A 25,018-nucleotide genomic window follows, 5' to 3' on the forward strand; every position below is an offset into this window, starting at 1 on the left:
TAGGATGCAGGGGTAGAGAGGGTAAGCAGGTCGGGAGGGTAGTTCTAGTCTTGGGGACTCAGCCTGTGGGGCATCTAGCAGCTTGTGCCCACAAACTATCAGCTTGGTTGGGCTCAATTCTGTATGAGGCTCGCTAACTACGGCAGTAGTTTCGGTCTGTTTCCAGTTAGAAAGAACAACATTGATGTGCCCACAGAAAGCATTTCCACCGTTGAAGAACAGCCAGGCCACCACCGTCTTTTCTATATCCTTTTTCCGAATGCTCAAAATTGCTGAAAACACTTGGGTGTGTTTTTGGCATGTTGAGAGTAATCAGATCTTACAAATGCATGGAGCCTTGAGAGATCAGCTCCGTTTGCAAACTCGGAGCAGTTTTCACAGAGAGATGCGAGACATGCTATTTCCTTTTTTTTTCCCCCATTTTACCACAATACATTAGGTTGAACAAGGGAATTACAGGTTTCACTTTACATTGCACTCTATCATTTTACCACTGGTATCAATCACTTTTATGGGCCTATTAAACAGGCCTAGAATGGGTTTCCACAGTCACCTGCTATAGCCTTCAGGCAGATGACATTTGGTTCCTCTGCATGGCTTAAACTTTACTGACTTCACACTGAAGAGCCCCATTTGAACATGCTTCACTAGGACATCAATTCGGCTGGACGGAGACAGGTTCAAAGGTGATGAAGATTACAGATATACCAACATCATTTTTAGAACCATGTATTCTACCAAGACCACAAGGACCTGAGACAGGAAGAGAACAATTAAGGGACAAAGATGTGCTGGAGGTATCTAGAGCTGAAAACAGCTACCAAAAGGCAGCAGGCATCTGGGAGAGAACTTTTTTAGGTTGGAGACCAGAAATATGTTGACATTACTACTGGAATTGGAACAAAGCCAATTTTTAATTGGTTTTAAAATCTAGAATGGACGGCCGCCTAGGCGGCTCAGTCGTTAGCCTCTGCCTTCCGCTGGGGTCATGATCCCGGGGTCCTGGGATTGAGCCCCTGCTTCAGGCTAAACGCTTCAGCGGGAAACCTGCTTCTCCCTCTCCCATTCCCCTTGCTTGTGTTCCCTCTTTCGCTGTCTCTCTTTCTGTCAAATAAATAAAATCTTAAAAAAATAAATAAAAAATAAATAAAATCTCGGATGGAACATTTCTGCAGTCACCCATGAACCGACGTCATCCTGCAGAAGCTGAGTGAATCTTGGCCAACCATCTGCCCTGTGAATTGTTTTATTTGGGCCCCTTATAGGAGAGAAAGTACTTGTGCAATAGTTTCACATGAAGTAAAAGTCCTTCTGGGTATCTCTGGAGCACAGAATTCAAAAAGAGAAAACAGTCTTCAGAGAGAAAAATCAAATGCCTTCATGGATATGCCTTTGGATTGGGTGAACCTGCAAGTCTGGGAGTTACTACCTTCTCTCCTCCTCGCATGATGGCTTCCGAAAAGGACTGAAGACAGGCAGCAAGACAAAGACTGCATAAGTATTTCAAGATAGGTTTAACTTAGAATTTTACTAGATTCACCATTGTAACTCCAGTGCTTCACACACAGCCACATCTCCCTCCATAAGGTTTGGTTGACTGGATGGTGACCTTTTCAAAATGCGCTTACACTGAAATGAACTCAGTGGTTGTGTGTGTGGGGGCCACCCTTTCTCCCATCCCCAGGACAGTGCTCTACCCTGCACAGCAGGGATGGAAGGAAGGATTCTTCTCAACAGTGCCCAGAGAGGAGCAGACACTTTCTCGATTCCCTCTGAAGTCCACCCTGTGGTTATCACAGGGAACAGGGGGAAAGGAGGAAACAAAGAAGATTAATCGGCAATTCCTGACACCACAAACGAAATGGAAAACAGGCTGTTGATGAAGATAGTCAGACAAGCTCATAAATAAAAACATACTTCCTCAGATGGGAAGTAGTTGAAAGAAGTCAGCCTCACCAAGAACTTTTAGCATTTGGGTTTGAATGACTGCCAAAGAAATGGGAAGAAAAAAAGAGAAGAAAACCAAATGTAACTTTTATACAACAACAACAACAACAACAGCTTTCATATCTAGGGTTTTCTCACCCCCACCCCCCAAGGAAGAACATTCTGTTTTTTAAAAATAGGCTATCTTCTTCAAAAATGTTAATGTTCTACGAGACAAAGAAAGGCTGAGGAGCTGTACTAGATGGGAAGACACTAGAGGGAGAGGAGAGCTCAGCGCAGCAAGTCATCCTCGACCTGACTGGCACTGGAGAGGCAAGCACGCTGTGAAGGACATTATTAGGTCAGCTGATAAAACAGGAATACAATCAGCAAATTAGGAGAAGTATCGCATGAATGTTCAATGTGTGGAAGGTCATGTAAAAGAACAGCCTTATTCTTAGGAAATCCACACTGAAACTTAGGGATAAAGGGCTATGGGGTAGGCAATTAACTTTAAAAAATAATGAATTAATTTTGAAAACTGAGATCGGTTTTCAGTTTTATGGTAGACTTTTAAATATATTACTGGGAGATGCTAGGTCTCCAGCCCAGAACGCTGTATGGCATTATCATGAAAAAGGATAACTTCAGGCTGGTCCCCAGGTGATGGAATCCCCCCAAAGCTGCAACAGCCAGAAAGCCGCAGAGAAGTGGCGTTCATTCGGGGGCTGCCTCCAGGTACCCAGACGTAATGTGAGCCACACTTGTAATCATTCTTAAGGCATGATGACTGATGCGCTTTATCAGGGCTAATACACTGCTGTCTACTCCAGGTGACTGACAGCTTAAAAGGAGTATTGCTCATATTGTCGAGCCAAAAGGGGCTTTTATACTTATTGAAATCAATGCTTTCCTAATTCAGGACACTGCTGAACCATACATTTCTGTGTAACTTAATTTGATACAAGTGGATATTCTAGAACCAGACCGTCTGGCCCAAACTGCCAGCTCCATCACTTTCTACATGTATGGCTTTCAGAAACTTACTTCACCACTCCTTGCCTCAGTTTCCACATTTGTAAAATGGGGATAAAAAAAAATACTGACCTTATAGGAATATGGTGGGGATTAAATGAGTTGACACTTTTAAAACACAGAAGTGCCTGGCCCATAGTAAATATTCCAGGAATGTTATCTTTTAATATTGGTTCAATATTGCAAAAGAGAAGACAGAAGAAAAAAAGAGGTAGTGACATAAATTCATTATCTAGGACTTTGATATTCACCTATAACACAGAAAGGTTTTCGGGCAAATCTCAGTCTTCCTTGCCATCCTCTATAACGACAACAGCAACCCGCAGACCAGATTCGAATGATGAACTCCAAACCAAAGACGACAATCATCACGAACTCCTAAAATATGAAATAAGACATGTTAGAGAGAGGTGTTACAGAGCAAACCACAGCGAGAAGCTCCTGGGCATTTCTGGACATTCAGGCACTTCATCTAAAGTATAGCTGTTAGTGCCCCGAGTTAGCCCCTCTTCTTCAAAGCGAACTAGCCCTGGAGCACACGTGACCCTCACATTGTCTGCACCTCCCATCACGTCACGCCATTCCTATTCAAGTCCAACACTGTACGAGTTTAGGAATCAGCTTTAATACTAAATGTACAGGTTGACTTATAGCTCTGCCTTGTGCGGCATATACAGTGGAACTGACATCAGCCACCCAGTAACATGTGAAATACCTGAAAATCAGGAGGGGACCTTGAAAACACAGCTTTACACTTTTACAAAAAACAGACTTTCATTCTGCTGCAAGAAGTGAATATCATCCTTAAGTCCTGAAGAGTCCTTCTCAGAGAAAAAGAAGTAAACACATGGAAGGATACTGACTTCTTCTGTTATGGTGTCAAAATCTTCTTATAAGACAGCAAGTTTCAAAGGCATTATTGTGTGTGTGACACATATATTCTTTGCCTGAAATGAGACCCTTATCTCCAGATTTGAAGCTTGTTCATGTTTCTGTTGTCTTTTGGTGAGAGATACCCAGAATATAACACTTGCTCTGGGGAAATGACTGAGATTATTTAGGAATAGCTGAGAGTGAACCCTGGGCAAAGACCAACTAACGTGGTGCATTAAGTAATGGGTCATAGAATGAGAAACCAAATGGACTTTGTAAGAATAAAACATCTCTGGAGCAAGCATGTCATAGTCACCTTGTTGTCCCTTTAGACGGAGAGGCACTGAGTCTACCAAAATTTATTCTCCTTTAAAAAATAATTCCCTTTCTTTTCTTTGAACAAGGGTCGACTTAGCATTTATAATGCAGAATGATGCGCATTTCTATTGTAATTAATTATAAAAGGGATACATGGTCTTTATTAAAACATTTAAACTTCACATTAATAATATAAAGCATAGAAAGTAAAGATCTTAATCTCCCACCCTGCATCCCAAGATAAAAACTGTTATCAAATTTAGAAAAATGGCATTTTTGTTGCAAGTTTCAGGCAAATGTCTCTCTCTTCAGTTTGCACATGTGATAATATGTCACACTTTTGCAGAGCCCAGGAGAGAGAGATTATTCTATCCTGTTATTTTGTACTAAGTAACCCACAAATATTTCTCATGATGAAAAATAAATCTCCACTGTCATCGCTGCTTACTTATAGGGACTTAAAACTTTAAACTTGTGTTTTAAAAGTGTAGACTCATTTAATCCCCACCATGATATTACAAGGTAAGTATTTTTTTTAATCCCTACTTTATGAATGAGGAAACTGAGGCCAAAGTGCCAGACCACCTGTACTCAGTCCAGCACACCTTTCCACACAGAGAAAACATGACCCAAGATGCCCATGTAGTTTGCCTGTGTCCAATCTAGTTTTCATGGCAGGTCCACTTTTTCATCTCTGCCTCTAACCCCTACTTGTGCCAGGAAACTCAGCACACCACTGGTGAAAGGCCTTATTCTAAGGGATACCCAAGAGCTTGAGCAACAATGCACATCAGACAATGGTTTTTTGTTTTCATAGGAATGGATGACACCAAGAGATGCATGGTCATTATTCTAGAGTAAGGCAGGCCACCACTGTACCGCTTCTATGTTACACTGAGGCAGGGTAGACTACACCTACAAATTCTTTACTCAGGGCCCGTTGTTCAGGAATATTGCTTGCGGCTGGTAGGTTTTGTTTTGTTTTGTTTTTTTGTTTTGTTTTGTTTTGCATTAGGGGGAAATATCCTTCATTTCCAAATAAAAGAAGAGGAGGCTGTAATTGAATCTCACCACAGGGTCACAGTTTCTGCCTTGGGGAAAGTATACTAGGGTTAGAAGTCTCTTCTTATTAGACCATTACTAGAAGTTCTCTACAAGGGGCTAAAATTATTTTTTAAAGATTTGTTTATTTGTGTGTGAGAGAGAGAGCAGGCATGCGCAAGCAGGGAGAGGGGAGAGAATGTCAAACAGACTCCTTGCTGAGTGCAGAGCCTGCCTCCGAATTGATCTCACCACCCTGAGATCATGACCCTGAGACCCTGACCTCAGCTGAAACCAAGAGTTGGACACTTAACTGACTGAGCCACCCAGGTTCACCTAAGGGATAAAATTTCTAATCCTTGGGTAAGCAGCAATGGAGATGAGAGCTCAGCAGATGACTGTGGGACATTTCTTTCAGGCATGGAGCTCAGGCTGTGGGGGATGTGATAGGGAACAAAAGTAGGAAAACCACTTTGACCAAATTCTGTCTATTGGTTCCTAAAATATCCACTTTATTTCAGTTATAAGGAGCAAAATATTATTGACTCAGAGAAGGGAGAGCATCCTGAATCTGACAGGTGGGGAAGAGATCTAATGCCGTATATTAAATCTCCAGAACTTTCTCATCTTGCAGGCCTAAAACTCCATATCTTTTGACCAAAACTTCCCCTTTCCCCCATCCCTTCAGTCCCTGGCAATCACCATTCTGCTCTCTGCTTTTATGAGTTTGACTTTCTTAGATTCCACATCTAAGTGAGATGGTGCAGTATGGTCTTTCCATGTCTGATTTACTTCACTCAGCATGATAGCCTCCAAGTTCATCCACGTTATTGCAGGTGGTAGGGTTTCTTTTTTTTAAAGGCTGGATATTATTCCATGGTAATGTATACTTCATATTTTCTTTATCCATCTGTGCACTGAGGGACACTTAGGTTGTTTCCATATTGAGGCTATTGTGACTAATGCTGCAACAAATATGGGAGTCAAGATCCTGACTTCATTTCCTCCAAATATACGCCCAGAAGTGGGATTGCTGGATCATATGGTAGTTATATTTTTAATTTTTGGAGGAGCCTCCATACTATTTTCCATAGTGGCTGCACCAATTTACATTCCCACCAACCAACAAGGTATAGGGTTCCGTTTTCTCCACATCTTTGCCAATACTTGTTATCATTTGTCTATTTGGTAATTCTTATATGTGTTAAGTAATAGCTCATTGTGAATTTATTTATTTATTACTAACATATGATATATTATTTGCTCCATGGTACAGGACTGAAATATCAGGCTTACACACTTCATACCACTCACCATCATTGTGGTTTTAATCATCAGCATTTCCCAGATGATCAGTGATGTTGAATGCCTTTTTAGATACCTGTTGGCCATTTTCATGTTTTCTTTTGAGAAATATCTATTCAGGTCCTTTGCCCATTTTTAAGATCAGGTTATTTAAAAAAATTTTTTTCCCTAAAGATTTTATTTATTTATTTGACAGAGAGAGAGATCACAAGTAGGTAAAGAGGCAGGTGGAGGGTAGGGGAAGCAGGCTCCCTGCTGAGCAGAGAGCCCAAAATGGCGCTTGATCCCAGGACCCTGAGATTATGACCTGAGCTGAAGGCAGAGGCTTAATCTACTGAGCCACCCAGGTGACCCAATTTTTAAATTTTTTTAAATTAAAAATTTTTGTTTGCATTCAGTTATGGAAGTTCCTTATATATTTGGATATTAACTCCTTATCAGATGCTTGGTGTGCAAATGTTTCCTCCCATTCTGGAGGCTCTCTCTTTACTCTGTTGATAGTTTCCTTTCCTATACAAAAGCTTTTTAGTTTGATGCAATTCTACCTGTCTATTTTTGCTTTTGTTGTCTATGATTTGAGGGTGGTATACAAAAAGTCATTGCACAGACCAATGTCAAGAAGCTTTTTTTCAGGGCACCTGGGTGGCTCAGTGGTTTAAAGCCTCTGCCTTCGGCTCAGGTCATGATCTCAGGGTCCTGGGATCGAGTCCCACATCTGGCTCTCTGCTCAGCAGGGAGCCTGCTTCCTCCCCTCTCTCTGCCTGCCTCTCTGCCTACTTGTGATCTCTGTCTGTCAAATAAATAAATAAAATCTTTAAAAAAAAAAAAAGAAGCTTCTTTTCTACATTTTCTTCTAGCAGTTTTATAGCCATGGGGCTCACATTTAATCTTTCATTAATTTTGAGTTGATTTTTATTTATGGTGTGAGAAAAGAGTCCAATTTCATTCTTCTGCATGTGAATATCCAGTTTTTCCATTTGTGGTAAAACTCTCTGCAAGTTAGGATTAGAGATTTATTATCCCAATTTGATAAAGAGCATCTAGAGAAAATCTACAGCTAATGTCATAGTTAATGGTGGAAGATTGAATGCTTTCCTCTAAAGTCAAGAACAAGGCAAGATGTTAGTTTCATCTCTCTTATTCAACATAGTTAAATAATACAAAATGTCGGGGAGAATGCAGAGAAACTGGATTACTCATGCATTACTGGTACAGCACAAATTATTTATAGAAGAAAACAGTTTGATAATTTCTTAAATTATATATTAAATTTTATATATTATATAAATTAAATTTCTTAAATAACTAAAGATGTAGTTATTATAAGACTCAACAATTATACCCTTGGGCATTCATGCCAAAGAAATAAAAACTTAGATTTATACAAAAACCAGTACCTGAATATTCACAGTAGATTTATTCATAATGACCCAAACCTGGAAACAGTCCAGATGTCCTCACTGTGTGAATGCTCAAACAAGCTGTGGTACCTCCACACCACTACTCAATAGTAAAGATAAATGAACTACTGATACACAGAGCAACTTGGATGATTCTCTAGGGAATTATACTGAGTACATTACATTTTTGAAATGAAAAAATTTTAGGAATGCAGAGCAGATTGCTGGTTGCAAGAAGTCAGGAGTGGGGAGAGAGGTGGATAGGAGGATGTGAGTATAGTTATTCAAAGGCAACTTGACAGGTCCTTGTGGTGATGGAGCTATCTGGTGCCTTGACTGCTGTCTTGACATGACCCTCTACATGGGATAAAATTATAGAACTGAATACCCACATACAAATATATACCTAACCACATACAAATACTCCAAGGAAAACTGGGAAAATCTGAATAAGATCTACAGATTCTATCAATCTTATTATCCTTTTAGTGATATTAGAGTTTTCCAAAATTTTATCATTTAGGGAAACTGCATAAAGTGTATGTAGGATATCTCTGTATTATTTCTTACAACTGAATGTGAATCAACAATTATTTCAGAAAAATTTTCAATGAAAAATAAAAGCCATCACCCATCATCTAGCCAATGGGTAGACTCAGAAGAGGAAATGTGTTCCTCTTCAAATTGAGATACTAGATAAGATCATACTGTGTTTTGGCTTAATGGTACTCACTAAATGGCACTTTGGATGGAGTCTCCTTATTTATTTTCAAATGACTTAAAAATACAACCATCTGCTATGCTCAGCTGAAATTATTTAGATTAGGGCTGGATCTTCTGATTTCAGTTGGATCAGCCGTGTAACAGGTTCTGGTGCCTTTGCTGCTGTACCTCAGGATAAATCAGTTCAATTTCTCTGCTTGTTTTTAATTGAAATAAAATGTCCATTATTTACTCAAACAGTTGCTGAAGAGATTAGTGAATAATTATTGGAGTACTTGACCTAGTTGGAGGAAAGCTGTAATGTAAGGCTGGTGTTATCAACAATGGTTCTTTCCTTCTTTATTGAAGCTTCTAAAAGCTTGGATTTGACAGCTCCCTATAGAACAAAAGGCAATGTTTATGATTTTTTTTATCAACTGTTTTGAAGAAGTTATAGTGTTTCCACATTTGTATTCACAGGATTTTGGTAAAACACAGAACACCTTTCTTATTCTTCTTAAAGACTAAGAAATTGCATATAGAAATTAAGAAACCCAACAGGCAGTGGTAAAACAAGTCCTGGGTTCTATCTAGAATAGTTACTGAGAACACTAACCTGGCACTAACTCTCTTTTCTAGATATTGATGAAGAATCGTTATATTTCCCATCAGAGAACTGTGATGCTATTTCATTAATATAGATGACTTTACTGTACAATTCAAGATTTAAATTCTGTTCTTGCAGTTACTTTATTTTTGAGTTATTCAAAGTGGTTTTGGGTACAGACTGATTTTTTTTTTTTTTTTTTTGGTAAAAATTCTCAATGCCTAACAGCACATGTTCTAATTGTTTTCTCATTAATTAATAGCACTGTTCATTAAAACACTGTGACCTTTGTCTAATCTACAAGCTGTCTGCTGTGACCATTAGTTTTTTCTGGTTTTATGCCATCAAATGGCATTTTTGTGAAGATGAAATGCCAACATTATAAACCCCATGACATTTGCACCAATTCTTGAAGAGCTGTGGCTAATTAGACATACAAAATTGGAACTACTGCCTTTATTCAGAATATCAACATAATCAATTTCAGTGTGTGTGTGTGTGTACTTAAAGTAACATAGGGCTAGTAGGGCAGCATGCCTCCTTGCATGATCCCTGGAGGGAAAGGATCTGTGACGTAAACTGAGTCATAAATTTTAAGGAAAGTCATCAGTCAGAAGGGTTGCAGTTATAATTCTTTGTAATTTGGAAAATTCTACTAGCATAATACATATTAAGGAAATGAAATTAAGATCTAGAGATTGTTCCACATTTAAATCAGAATGTGGAAATAAATACACAAAAGCAAGGCATCTTTTTGGATATTTGCCTTTTCCTAGAACAGAAAAGACCTCAAACACAAGCTTACTGACCATTACTTCGTGGCCATTATATGCATCCTTCTTCAATCTAACTTCATTTCAAATTTCTTCTCACTTTTCAGGGTGGCACATTAACTATTCTCTTAATACACTAAGTATTGGAAGAGAATTAGAGAACATGAATGTTTCTTCCAATGGGACCGATTTGATTTGGAGTTGAAGACACGTCAGTACCTTCAGGATTATGCTTGCATCTAGGGAGGGGAGTGATGAGAATACAACAGAATTTTACTAAGTTGCTTAGGGGATACTGAGTGGGGGTGTGCAGAGAAAGGGGACATCGTACTAGGAGTAGGGTAGGCATGGAGAGATCAGAACAAGGTGTTAAGGGACATGGATGTTTTCTACCTTTGGAAACAGTGATTGAGATGGTTTTGAAAGCCAGCATCTGAGGCTGGTCTTTTTGTCTGGGACTCTTAGGAATATACTACTGATAGACGAATCTACCTCAGGAGCACCATGAAAATTCAGTGCCTCCTAAGGTCTTCCCTTTTTGGTTGGTTGATTCCTAAAACTTGTCCAGCAATAATTTATCCTTTCAAGTTTTTCATACCTGTTAAAATGCAAATCTCCCTCTGAAAAGTAATTCATAACCATATTTATATGCAATGTTCATTTTTTTAAAAGATTTTTTTTTTCAAGTAATCTCTGCACCCCACATAGGGCTCAAACTCACAACCCCAAGATCAAGAGGCATATGCTCCACGGACTGAGCCAGCCAAGTGCCCCTGCAGTGTTCATTTATCCCAGGGAGTTTTTCAGTAGGGCTTAGGGAAGGGAGTAGTTTGAAATCGTCTCATTCCAAAAGACTGATTTACACTTTATTTCCGAAGAAGGACCAGGGGCAGGTTTTCTATTAGGTGTTGGGGCCACAGGTTGAGAACATATAGGCCTGGGATAGGAAGCTGGTGCTCCCTTGTTGGGGAGGAGAGCAGAGAAATATAGGACAAGAGTGAGGAACAGAGGACATCCCTAAATACCCCCCAGTTCAGCCTAGCGATGGTCCAATGCACCCTAGTTGCTAGGTGAGATGTCATGATGAGGATGTCTGCTCTCCTGTCATGACTTCAGACACTTAAGGGTAGGCTGGTTGCTGTCAAGTGCTAAAATGCCTACCTGGTAGGAGGGAGCCATCCAAGTGACCCATTCTGTATTCATGTTTTGTGTTCGTAAAATCACATATCCATCAGGGCAAAGGGTGAGTCAGGCATTCTGCTCCACCTGTCACATTGTGGGTTGGGGAATTCTGTCCTTGGTATAGAGCCATAGGGGCGCTCTCTGCTGAAGTGCCCAAGTTGGCGCTAGGGCTTCTCGCACATTCTCCTCTTCCCTCTCTTGGGAAGAGGAAAGCAGCCTCACGGAGTTCTTTTTTGGTTCCCCACCCCAAACCAAATTAAACCTCACTGGGTTTGGGATTTATCTATGGGTGTGTCTATATGTAGCCACCTGTGTATGTAGCAGGGATCAGGACTAAACCTCTGAATCAGGCAAGCTAGAAAAAATTGAAAACAGTTTGCTGTACCTTGAACTGAACCGAGATAATCATTCTGCTATTGTTTCACCAAAAAAAATCACAAAGGAACCTGCTAGAGTTGGAAATGGAAGCTAAAAGCTCTGAATCAGATCAAAACGGAAACACCAAGAGAGTCTCCAAAATGAATGAAATCAAGCCAAGTTTTCATTTGATTTGAATTGCTGATTGGTCAATTTCTCATTATCTTACAGGCTTTTCTTTCTCTTGGGAACTGTATGAGCTTGCCCCCAAACAATATAAGTAACAATTTTTTCCCGGCACCCTCCCCAGCCTAAGTAACAACTCAAAATTAACATTGCTACCAGAAATAAAATTATCCCTTTCTATTGGTTTTATAATAGGAAAATATGCAAAGGCAATGGGCTTTTTTTACTTATAAAAATTTAAGGGGTGCCTGGGTGGCTCAGTGGGTTAAGCATCTGCCTTCAGCTCAGGTCATGGTCCCAAGGTCCTGGGATTGAGCCCCACATCAGGCTCTCTGCTCAGCGGGGAGTCTGCTTCTCCCTCTATCTCTGCCTGCCTCCCTGCTTGTGCTCTGTCTCTCTCTCAAATGAATAAATAAAATCTTTAAAAAAAAATTAGAATACTTATAAAAATTTAAACAAAATTCCTTAAAACAATTTCAATGAAAAGACATCCCTGACCTTAAGAAATTGGTACATATCAGCTAAGTTGATCATGGAGCAAATCTTATCTTTTTTTGTTGGTGAAATTGGTCTTGCAGGTTGCGGTTAACACCTGTGACAAGAGTTAGGACTGAATGTCTGCTTCCCTCCAAAATCAGATGTCAAAGCCCTTGGAAGGTAATTAGGTTTAGATTAAATCATGAAGGTAGGGCTCTGTGATGGGGATTAGTGTCCTTATAAGAAAAGGAAGAGAGAGCTGCTCACAGGACCCCCCACAAGCCCATTGTGGGGACACACCCAGAAGGCAGTGGTCTGCAAGCCAGGAGCAGGGCCCTCATTGGGGGATAAAATCAGTCTTCACCTTGATCTTGGACTTGTAGCTTCCAGAACTGTGAGACAGAAACATTTGTTGCTCAAGCCACCCAGCCTACATATTTTGTTATAACAGTCCAAGCACACTGAGACAAATGGCTTTTGTGCTACCAAGAGGTTGAGAGTCAGGTCAGGACTGGGTGTGTTCTTGGAGAACTTTCAGAACTTTTTACTTTTTTTACCTGGGAGTTACATTTCTGCCCTTATAGCCACCCTTGCTTGGACCAAAGATAGGTGTTCTGATACTAAGGGGTCGCTTGATTTTCAGAAAATCTGCACCTTGCCTCTTCTTTTAGGATATTTGCATAGTTTAGTATGTCTAAATGTTCTGTAACATTTCTTTCATTTATAGGTTTTCTGCTTTTCATGAATTCCCTTTACAAATGAATACCATAACCATGCAGGATATAGAGACGGCTCATGTGTCTCTTGCCCTTGAGTTTATAATCTGTTTGGGATGATGAGACACACGCAGAGAACTCACAAACTGAAAAGCAGTGAGTGCTGAGTGATGGTCCCTTGAGAAAGTCCTTGCTCATTGTGGCAAGTTCTCTACATAGACAGGCCCTCGCTGAATATTTGCTGAGGTTTCCTTCTCTTCAAAACTTCAGGTTCAGCAAAAACTAATTAGCATGCTGCTTTATCAATTCCTTAAGACCAACATTCTGCAAAAGGGATAGCTAGAAGTAGAAAAATTAGAATAAGTTAATTGGCTTATGATTTTTTTTTTCTAACCTGCCTATTCAGCACTATTACACTAATTGCAATTGGAGAGTGAATGGTTTCTCACCACAAGGCATCTTGGTGTCAGCATGTGCTTATTTTGATTAATCGAAGCTACAGAAGAGTAACAGTAATTATCTAATTTCACGCCTATGATTTATAGCACTGAACATGTTTGTTTTCATTTGGGGTCACCTGATGATATCCCTTTCTTTTTACTACCTTACTACAATGATAGGATTTTTTGCGATTGGTTAAGAAAGGGTCTTCTTTATTTTTTTAAAAAATATTTTTATTATCATAAGAAACAAAACAGACCAGAAGTAACCATATGTATGCCAATGTTTTTAAGATTTTATTTATTTATTTATCTATTTTGACAGAGACAGAGATCACAAGTAGGCAGAGAGGCAGGCAGAGAGAGAGGAGGAAGCAGGCTGAGCAGAGAGTCGGATTCGGGGCTCAATCCCAGGACCCTGGGATCATGACCTGAGCCGAAGGCAGAGGCTTTAACCCACTGAGCCACCCAGGCGCCCCTATATGCCAATGTTTTTAAAGCAGGTTTTGCTTATAGAATATCAGTATCACTCTACAAGGCAGATACTCTGACTAAAATCAGGACTACGGGGGCCATTATGAACTCAAATGCCATCTTAGCCAATTGGTCCTGCCAAGCGCTGTAGGACTTTATTAAATTCCTGACAAACGGTATCACTGATCTTATTAAGACAGGATTACATCACAAACTGGCAGTGATCTCAAATTTAAACATGCATGAGAAAATAGCTGCCATTGTAACCAGATTCCTGGTAAGAACACTAACAGATACATTAGGAAGGACAGAACAATGCATCTGTATGGCGACTTCAAGTAAGGCATTTGTACTCAAACTTCCTCAAAATCCTTCTATAATTTTTTGAAACCAATTCTAACTACTCTATGCCTGGTACATTGAAGCTGACCAGACTGTCTCTGTCAAGAAAGATAAGAAAAGTTCTCAAGACAGACTGGGAAAAGACAGAGTGAGTGACAGTTTGTTCCCTTTAGCTGAGTGTATTTCAGGTAGAATCCTCAAACATTTTGGGTTTTGGAGGAAGTGGAACTTCAGGAAGGAGCCAAAGGGGCTCTGGAAATAGCCAGTGTTTTATTTATTCAGTAAGAAGGAAGGCAGAGGCTGTGGGGCAGAGGGTGGAGCTCTGAAGTCTTCAACTGTTGATGTGTTCAGTGGGAAAAATACTACTTGTGGGTAGATTGGGAAAACACTAGGCATAATCTGGAGGAAACAGAAAGCTTTGGGACCATGGCTTTCAGAGGCCAAATGGCAATGGGCGGGGTGATGGCAGAGTCCAGCAGAAATCAGTTACTATCTTGTTTTCTTCCCACGTCCACAAGCTATTAGGCTGCACTGCAGACCTCTATATGCTACTGGGAGAAATCCTCATGCTTTCTGGGATCATCTAATCCATCTTTCTTCTAGGCCTCCTGATAGAACATGAGTTATTTTTATTTTTATTTTTTGAGAGAGAGAGAGAGAGAGCGCAGTGCTGGGTGAGGGGCAGAGGGAGAAAGAGAGAGAGAATTTTTTTAAAAAAGATTTTATTTATTTATTTGACAGAGAGAGAGAGATCACAAGTAGGCAGACAGGCAGGCAGAGAGAGGGGGGGAAGCAGGCTTCCTGCCGAGCAGAGAGCCCAACACGGGGCTTGATCCCAGGACTCCAAGATCATGACCCAAGCCAAAGCCAGAGGCTCAATGCACTGAGCCACCCAGGTGCCCGAGAGAGAGGGAATCTTAAGCAGGCTCCACACACAGCATGGAGCCAAATGCAGGGCTTGATCTCACAACCCCGAGATCATGACCTGAGCCGAAATCAAGAGTCAGACGCTTAATGGACTGAGCCACCCAGGTGCCCCTGAACACGGGGTATTTTGATTTAAAATAGTCTTGGTCTCTTCCTCTCTTACACATAATAATAATTTTCCCTTATAAACATCATAATGTATTTTGTTATCTAACATGCACATTCTGCCCGTTACCACAGTCCGTGTTACTGGTACTGATAGTGGGATTCAGTAACCAGGCTCATGTACAAGAAAAGGAAAGACAAAATTCTAAGAATGAAAATCTATAGGAAACCCTATTAACAATACATCCCACCACAAATAGAAAAGGCGTATCACATCTCATTGGAAACTCTGATAAATGTAAAGTGTTAACTATCCCCAAAATATGTAAATCAATGGCCCTGTAACAATAGCCCATTAATAATACTTTCTAAATTGGAGGAAATTTTGAAGTTTTCTGACCTTTTGAACATTTAGATCATAAAGAAAAATCAAATATATGCAAGATCACTTAGTTTGATAGCTTCAATTTTATTAACCACGGGAATCTTCATGTGAATCTTTCATCCTTTATGAAATCCGTCACGATTCTGGGATGTTTATTCTTGTCTCTAATTGTTTCTAGTTATCCATCAAATTCATTCAAGACTAGTCATGCTATAAATCAAGTGAATTCTTAAATTGAGTAAGATGAAGGGCTTATTCACTGATAAACTTGAACAAATTTAATGAGCTCTCCTGCCTGTTGTTCATTTGAACGATTAAACAATAGACTAAGAATCAGTATGTCTTCTATATCTACTGGCTTAAGAAAAACTGAGATGAAGATAAAATGAGAAAGCAATTTGGGAAATTTCCAGGTATTTTAGAACACCAATTTTTAGGATCCTTAAGCATAAGACATAGCACATGGCAGATATTTTTCAATTTGATTTAATGGTGAGTTATCCTGACAGCTAAATCCAAGGAGTACTGGAGGTATCCCTTGTTTCTAACATACCCTATTTCTGTGTTGTAGTATTCACCAAGCCATGCCCTGATCTTAATTTTTCTTTTTTAAAGATTTTATTTATTTGTCAGAGAGAGAGAGAGTAAGCAGGGGGAGCAGCAGGCAGAGGGAGAAGCAGGCTCCCCACTGAGCAAGGAGCCTAACGTGGGATGCAATCCCAGGACAGACCCTGGGATCATGACCTGGGCCAAAGGCAGACGCTTTACTAACAGAGCCTCCCAGACACCCCCTAGTTTGTTTTTCTGAAGTTTCTCTTCTAGAGAGAAAATGAGTTTTGCTACATCTAGTCTTTGTCCCCAAGATGGTTCCTGTTGTCCATAAACCATTACTCTTATTTGCCCATAACAGTATTTCGAATGCAATTTCCTGCTAACCATGTCTGCTCACCTCATCAACATATCTTAATTAATACATCACTGACTTCTTGTCACCCATTATGCACACCTGCCAAACAACCTCTGATCGGCGATGGCCTCCTTCTGCAGGATGAATGGCCATCACTTGGACTGATTTGGAAAATTACTTAGTGTAGGAGGGAACTGATCTGTCACGGTCATTTGAAACCCTCCTCTGCTCTCCTGCTCTTTTATTTGGTTGTAGACTTATTCCTTCCCGGCAACACGACACTGGAGTTGGAGAAGACGGTAGTAGTATAATGACATATGAGAGGACCGACGCACAATTTTAGCTAATAGAGCATCCTGCATGCAATTTGTGACCAAAATGGTGGATGCACAGACCCACACACTGACTTCCCAGGGCATCAACACGTGGGCTCTGAGCAAAGATAACTGTCTCTTCAGAAGGAGGGTCTGCCCCAGAAAACATCGCGTCAGACAAAGTGCGCTCCTCACCATTTCTGAAGCAGCGTAGAATGCTTGAATAGATGGAAAGTGATACAGCCGTGTCAGGTTGACCTTTTGTAGAATCCAGACAAAAGAAGTCATGGAGCAAGGTGTGCTGAAAGTAAATTTACTCAGCGTGAGGGGGAAGGGGAGGCGTTGGGCTGAAGGGAAGAGGAACAGGGACCAGAGACAGATGCTCCTGGGGAAGCAAGGAGGGCTCGGGGACATTTCCTCAGCGGAAAATGTGTCTCCCTTTATCATCCTTGCTTGGCTTCCTGACTGGTCCATGAAGCCTCCATGGAGGAAAGGCTGTCAGGCCCAACTCAAGGTAGCCTGACTGCAAAGCTGTGAGCATCATAGCCTCTTGTTGGGGCCAAAGCCTGAACAGTTGCTCTGCAGATGTGCTTGTGGGGGAGACTTGCTTGCTGTTCCCCCACCTCTCAGCCCATATCTCGACAGGCAGGGAACAGAACTGTATTATGGCAAGGATTTCAACCCTCCCGCCCTGCCACCAATTAAGAGTATTTAAAAGTCACTGAATGTAGTTTTCAAAGGCTAGCTTTATATATCTAACATTAGGTATCTTATCAGAGATTAAAATTGTTTATACTCCTGAGAGTTCCCATTTTTACAACTTCATCCATTATTTTACCCTGCCTGTCTGCATAGTAAATGCAGGCGCAGTGGAATCTTATCTTTCAAGGAGCACAAATGCAATTCATTACTTCTATTTAGATTCCCTTAATTTGGAATTTGCGATAATTCCACTGGAGTTTGGGTAAACCTCATTTTTGTGCCATTTATTAAAAGAGGATTTACCAGGCAAATTAAGAGCAGAAATGAGAGGACAAGAGGGAAGGTTTAACATATTTAAGAGGAAACAGTTTTCAAGATGCTTCATAGTACTTATTTGCATTGAAACAATTAATGGAATAATTACAACCAAGTCATCTCATTAATTAAAGAAAACCCAGCAGGATCTTTATTTGGCAACAGTTTGTTAGCAGAGATTCCCTAAGTATCGACTCAATGAAACATTGGTAAGAAATAAGCCTCCTCCCAAATTCTAATTACCCCCATTCAATCATCTTTTTTTTTTTTTTTTAAAGATTTTATTTATTTATTTGACAGAGAGAGATTACAAGTAGGCAGAGAGAGAGAAGGAAGCAGGCTCCCTGCTGAGCAGAGAGCCCGATGCGGGACTCGATCCCAGGACCCTGGGATCATGACCTGAGCCGAAGGCAGTGGCTTAACCCACTGAGCCACCCAGGCGCCCATCTTTTTTTTTTTTTTTTTTAAAGATTTTATTTATCCATTTGAAAGAGAGAAATCACAAGTAGACGGAGAGGCAGGCAGAGAGAGAAAGAGGGAAGCAGGCTCCCTGCTGAGCAGAGAGCCCTATGTGGACTCTATCCCAGGACCCTGAGATCATGACCTGAGCTGAAGGCAGCGGCTTAACCCACTGAGCCACCCAGGCGCGCCCCCCCCCACATTCAATCTTCTTAAATGTTCCCTAAACATAGAGGTAAACTTTCCAGTAAGCTATAGCTAGCTACGTAAATTAGCGTATAGACATGTGTCAGTCAGTCTGGGCCCATAGGCACCTCGAGGATCCTGTGATCGCTGACAGCAGCCTCCATCCTCGCTGAAGCATGACAAGATGGGCCAGAAGGAAGGGGCTGTCGCTCATCCCATGGGCTTGTGTGTTCTGTTCTGATCCTTTTTGTATCTCTCTTGTGACTTGACCAGATAGAAAGGCCTATTTGCCTCTTCCTCCCTGAAACGAGCCCCTAGATACCTAATACACTGCAAGTTCCCTTTCAGAGGATGTAGAGGGCCAGCACGATGACTTGGTTTGGTCACTCTCAAACACTGGAGTTGGGGCGCCGGGGTGGCTCAGTGGGTTAAACCTCTGCCTTAGGCTCAGGTCATGATCTCAGGGTCCTGGGATCAAGTTCCGCATCGGGCTCTCTGCTCAGTGGAGAGCCTACTACCCCACACCCCTCTCTGCCTACCTCTCTGCCTACTTGTGATCTCTCTCTGTCAAATAAATAAATAATTTTTAAAAAATTAAAAAGAAAAAACTAACTCCTTCTTCATAGGGATGTTACCAAGGTTTAAATGACCTAATTTTTGTGTAGGGCTTTTAACGGTGCCTGATAAGTAGAAATCACTTCGTATGTGCTAAGTAACATGAATTCATTCATCCAATATTTATTAAGTGCTTACTACATACCAGGTCCATTTCCAGATGCTGAAGACACAGAAGTGAACAAGGACTCAAAAATTCCTGTACTCTTGATGCTTCCAGTGAGGGAGGCAGATAATAGCATAATAAATAAGTACATTATTTTTTTTTAAAGATTACTTATTTATTTATTTGTGAGAGCAAGAGCAAGAGAAAGATAGGAGGAGGAGAGGGAGAGGGGCAAGGAGACTCTACGCGGAGCAGAGCACTGACCTGGGGCTTGATCCCAGGATCCAGAGATCATGACCTGAGCCAAAACCAAGAGTTGGATGCTTCACTGACTGAGCCACCCAGGCATCCCAATAAATAAGTGCATCTTATAGACATTTGAAGATCAGTGCTATAGAGAGTGATAAAGGAGGGTAGAGGTGCTGAGGAGGGCTGGTGGATGTCCAGCCTTACACAGGAGAGTTGGACTAGATCTTCCTGAGCAGACTAGAGGAAGTTAAAGGAGCAACAAGCCTGGTGCAAAAGCCTGAAGTGTGGATGAGGAAAAAGGAGACAGGGTGGCCCAGTAGATGAAGTAAGGGGAGAGGAGTAGGAGGCAAAAACAGAGGGGAATGGAGGGCCAGACTGTCTTTAAGAGTCATTATTAGATCTTTGGCTTTTTCCCTGAGAGAAATGGGAAGGGTTCTCTAGGACAAAGTCCTCAGAAAGAACCAGCTTGTTTTCTGTCTCCTCACCATAGCTGCTCTGGTCACTCACCAGGTTTTGTTAAAGATGGGAGATCTTTCTGAGACGAGCTGGGCACCCACCAACAATGCAAGAAGCAGGGAGTAGAAACTGGAATGGGTCCCCTCTGTCTGTCTGTTCCAGGCAAGAGGACAGGAGGGAGGCTGTAAGCTGAGAACAAGCTTTTCCCTGACTTGTGCTAAAGTAGAAACCCAAGGCTATAAAAATATTATATCATATCCTCATTAGATGATTTCCGTAATTATCAGAACCTTCGAGCTGATGCTCTTCTGCTCACTGCCAAGTGTCAACCCACAGTTCTTCGCTCCTCGTCTTCACTGTGGCCCTGAACTGACAAGCTTCCAAAGAAGCTCTGAGGATGTGAGAAACAATGTTAGATTTGATATGATTTATTGGCAGTAAAGGAAAGAAGAATAGCAGGTACAGAAGGAATCATTTTATATTTAATTTGTATGTATTTTCTAAGATAAATTGAAATGGAAATTAGGACTTGAAATGTTTTTATTTATAAGTTTGTAGGAAATAAAGCCCTACAAGGCTTGCTTATCTTGTTCTGCTTAAATTCTTGCTGGGAATCTAGAGCATCAATAATGCTGCAACAATTCTGGTAAAATTGCCACTTTTTTCTTCAAATTTGATGAATGTCGAGCTCAGAAGACTCTGAGATAAGATGCAGATAGTGAGAATCAAATCACTCTTTACATTTATGACAGCTATGCCAAAGTTGGGGAGAAGAGACTTCAAATTTCCCTTATTTGTTGACTTTAGGGCTACCTGTAAAGGAGTGACCATAAAGTGAAAACATTATTAAAGAGGCTGAACAAAAGTACTATCTTCCACTCTCACCCAAATATTCAGTATTTAATACATTAAGGAAAACATATGACTTGCAATTGATACTATTACATATGTGTTAAAATCTTTTTTTAAAAGATTATATTTATTTATTTGACAGAGAGAGTATAAGCAGAGGTAGAAGCAGTGGGAGGGGGAGAAGCAGGGTCCCTGCTGAGCAGGGAGCCTGATGCAGGACTCGATCCCAGGACCCCAGGACCATGGCCTGAGCAAAAGACAGATGCTTAACTGACTGAGGCACCCAGGCTCCTCAAACATTGAGATCTCTGAGTGCTGAGGGGACTGTTTTCAGCAGTGCTGAATTGTGGGTGCCTACTGGGCACACGGAGTGCTCTTAGCATCTCAGTACCCTCAGGCTGGGACGTGATTCACAGAAGTTGAGTGTAGTAATTTGCTTTGGTGATTTTTTGTTCATTTTTTTGGAAAGAGAACCTATTTGAATAATGTTTTTGTTCACTGGAAATGTGAGTCTTATAAAAAGTGACTAGTCACCATAGTGGTTAGAAATTTCCATCTTATAATTAAAAAGAAAAAGTTGTTGGCTGTCCACAGAAACAAAAAATGAATTCTGGCTCTGGCTAGGGTCAAATTATGTTGAGACTTTATTTCATCCCTCTATATTTCTGAATGTTACTGAGTCAAGAGAAAGAGTAATCCCTCATTTCAGATGGATTTTTCTTGGAGATTTTCCCAAACAATTAATTCCCCTCCCTGTTGGCTCTCCTGCTTTCATCTCCTAGAAATCTCAAACTTTGATTTTTTAAATCACCAGCTATCATTTGATGACACGTCAAGGGAAGCGTACATATGTAGGTAATTCAAGGCTTTTTTTTTTTTTTTTTTAAATAATTGTTTTCCCTTGCAATCATTCTGTCCCAGTGATGCAGATGCTTGTTCCAGTGATCAAACTTTCCTATTGATAGAGTGTTGCTCAGGTGATCTGACTATGATTATTTACGGTAGAGGTTTAAGGCTAGGGGCTCACTCTCTACTGTTCACAACAGCTTAGGTGATAGGTTCTCAAGACAGCAGGACATCATCTATGATATGTGAGGAGGAAATTCTGATTCATCCAATGAGTGTTGGAAAGAGAACTGATATTGGGAAAGACACTGGATTCCTGCAAAGCACTGATTCCATGCAAACTTGGACATTTCTGGAGAGGAAAGGAAGTAGGCTTTCCAAGGTGTTTCATGTCCTGGAGAACTCCAGCCCTCTGTCTCCTTGGAAAATGAATAGCGCCAGGTGATTGCAATCACCCTAAAGCTTCATGGTTTTTCATTTTACATGTAGGTTTAAGAATAATTCTTACTGGGGCACCTGGGTGGCTCAGTGGGTTAAGCCTCTGCCTTTGGCTCAGGTCATGGTCACAGTGTCCTGGGATCGAGCCCTACATCAGGCTTTCTGCTCAGCGGGGAGCCTGCTTCCTCCTTTCTCTCTGTCTGTCTCTGCCTGCTCGCGATAGCTCCCTCTCTGTGTCAACTAAATAAATAAAATCTTAAAAAAAAAAAAAAAGAATAGTTCTTACTGAGCTCTTTTAAATTTCATTAATTTAAAAATTAGTTAATTTCCCTGGGTCTTCTGTGGAATGTTGATTATATGTCCTTCAGAGGAAGAAGGCTCTATCCACAGTTTTGTTCCTGTCACTCAGGACCGCCAACACTTTGGATGAAGACTGCTGTAAGCTAATACTCTAGTCAAATGTTACTGTTGAAGATGATGCAGGGGGTAAGCCATGTCCTGGGAAGGCATCTGATAAAATGCCTCAAGCCTAAATTTTTTTTAAAAAAGATTTTATTTATTTATTTGACAGGCAAAGATCACAAGTAGTCATAATTATCCTTCACAAACACAATTTGATTGGGTCATTGTGCTACTTTTCAAAGGAAGATTTTCTTTTGATTCCCATCACTTAAAGCATAAAATCCAAACGACCTGACTATAAAACTAGGTTCTTTTCAGCCTGGTTCTAACCTTCCTCTGAGCCTCTGTTCATGCACCGAACCCCCTGAAATCAGACCAACCCAGACCTTTGTGATTCCAGACCCAGTTCGAATGTCCACACCTCTAAAAGCCTTCCCCAACTGGCCGTGGAGACTCTGTTACTTCCTCTTCCCATAACCAGTTGTTTATTTTACACATTTCCATTATGCCATCATATTTACAGATCACCTAATCTCTAATTCTACTTACATTTGGTTCTCTCATTCACTTTTGCTTCTTTCCCTCAAGGTAAGCAACTGGATCTTTTAATTCAGAAAATGGCTTGGAATTTCACTTTCCATTAAAAACAGGAGAATACAGGATAATCTAAATGAGCGTAGGGCATAACAGCCTAGAACATAACAGGTACTAAGGAAATGCTTGTTTAATGCATGGTTTAGTACAAAACACATTTGAAAGTGAAACATGAGTAATGTTATTATTATGGGAGGTCTGAGGAGGGGGTGATAACTGTATCTTTGAATAAGACCAGCTGATCTAAAATGCCATCATAGGAAGCTGTTTGGGGACATGAGTCCCTATTCCTTTTGCCTCTAGACATCATTAGTGAATGACTTCGTCATTACTAACTGACTTTTTAATTAAAATGTTAGTGTTGAATAACTAACTAGGTCATTGCAGTAACTCTCTCTTGTTATATGATCCTATTCATTTTTAGTGTTGGCTACAGAGTCATGTTATACTATTATTTTTTAATGTTAATGATCAGCCTGCTTTGATATTAGGTAAAAGGACTTGCTTTAATAACATAAATCCTTGATTATCCAGATTCAAAAGGGTAATTGAAACTCAGGAGAAACTGAGAATGAGCAGAAAAAAAAAAAAAAGAGAGAGAGAGAGAGAGACAGAAGTTCGTACACAATCATTGTATTTAAGATTTTGGACCTTGGGTTCTACAGTACTTAATTATGCTTGCCTTTAGAGATCTTCCAAAGGAGTGAAAAATTGTTCTTGGACGTTCATACTGCTAAAACTAAAAGATTAGCTGAAATCAAAGTATTTTAATGTCTCCATGGAGACACTGAACTTATCTGCTAATTATTAAAAAGCTTGGTACCAGTAGAAGAGAGTATAATCTAGATCTAGTCATTGATTTAGCACAGTTAGTATTTTTATTTTGTACCTCTTTTCTTCCAGCTACTGAGGACCTCTTTTGTCCCAGACACTGGGGAGAAAGTGATGAACAACCAACAAGGGCCACTCTTAACGGAGCTTGTATTCTGGTGACAGAAACCAATAATGAGTAACAGTGACAAATAAGCAAGAAAATATCAAACAACCCGGCGGGGGGTGGCAGGGGAGGCTCAGAAGGTTGAGCATCTGGGTTTTGGCCCTGATGGTGATCTCAGGGTCATGAGATCCAGCCTCGCCTCGCGCTCCTGCTCAGCGTAGCGTCTGCTTGAGATTTTCCTCCCCACCCTCGTCCTCCGCTCTCCTCCACCCCGTACCTGTGGTATCGCTCGCTCTCTCTCTCTAAAATAAGTCAATAAATCAATAAATAAAAATCTTTAAAAAACTAAAGAAAATATCAAATTCTGATAGATGCTAGAGAGTCAAAAAACAACCCAAAAAACCAAACAAACAAAAAACAAAACAGGGATATGCATGGAGAATTACTGGGGCTTCTTTAGTATGGACTATCAGAACATTTAGTTTTCACACAGTTATTGAACATCTCCTACATGCTAGGCCCTGGGGTACACACCAGGAAATACAAAAACTACTAACTTCGTGTCCCTATTCTAATGTAGTTTTCAGTCTGGCAGAAATAAGATCTATTTTTGGAAATCAATGATCCTAGCAGAGCATGATGAAGGCTGTTAAGGACCATTGGCTGCTATAGACCCTTCTGTCTGAGCTGTGCTGACCCCGGGGCGCAGAGAAGGGAACAAAACAGCTCCGGGGTAGTCTGGGAAACTTCCAGAACGAGGGGATGTGAGTGGAGCCTTGGAAATAATTAGGAATTACCAAGGCGGTAAAAAGAAATGGGAGAACTGGGCTCTCAACTGGAAGAAATATTATTTATAAAGGTGCAGAGGCAGTATGAGCGGGCGCTATAAAGGGCTGAGTCCGGTGAGAGTACAGCGCACACGGGAGGAACACAGGCGCCGTTGTCCTGTGGGCGCCCTCACGGGTAACCTCGGCAGGAAGAAGCCTAGACATGCAGGACAGATCAGAGAGGGGTGTGTGTGTGTGTGTGGCAAGGTAAAGACCTGGGTCTTTTAGTTCCAAAAATTATT

General features: G+C 40.8%; 1 protein-coding gene across 1 annotated transcript in view; it reads right to left on the reverse strand.

Annotated features, from left to right (window-relative positions):
- KCNQ5 (potassium voltage-gated channel subfamily Q member 5) overlaps window positions 1–25,018 on the reverse strand; it is a 539,583-nt gene that overhangs the window by 131,553 nt on the left and 383,012 nt on the right. Inside the window, exon 3 of the mRNA XM_059400156.1 lies at window positions 3,213–3,339. Coding sequence (XP_059256139.1) covers window positions 3,213–3,339 — 127 coding nt within the window. The remainder of the gene's footprint in view (window positions 1–3,212; window positions 3,340–25,018) is intronic.

This window comes from Mustela nigripes, chromosome 5, assembly GCF_022355385.1.
Source record: "Mustela nigripes isolate SB6536 chromosome 5, MUSNIG.SB6536, whole genome shotgun sequence".
In the NCBI taxonomy this organism is placed as follows: domain Eukaryota; kingdom Metazoa; phylum Chordata; class Mammalia; order Carnivora; family Mustelidae; genus Mustela; species Mustela nigripes.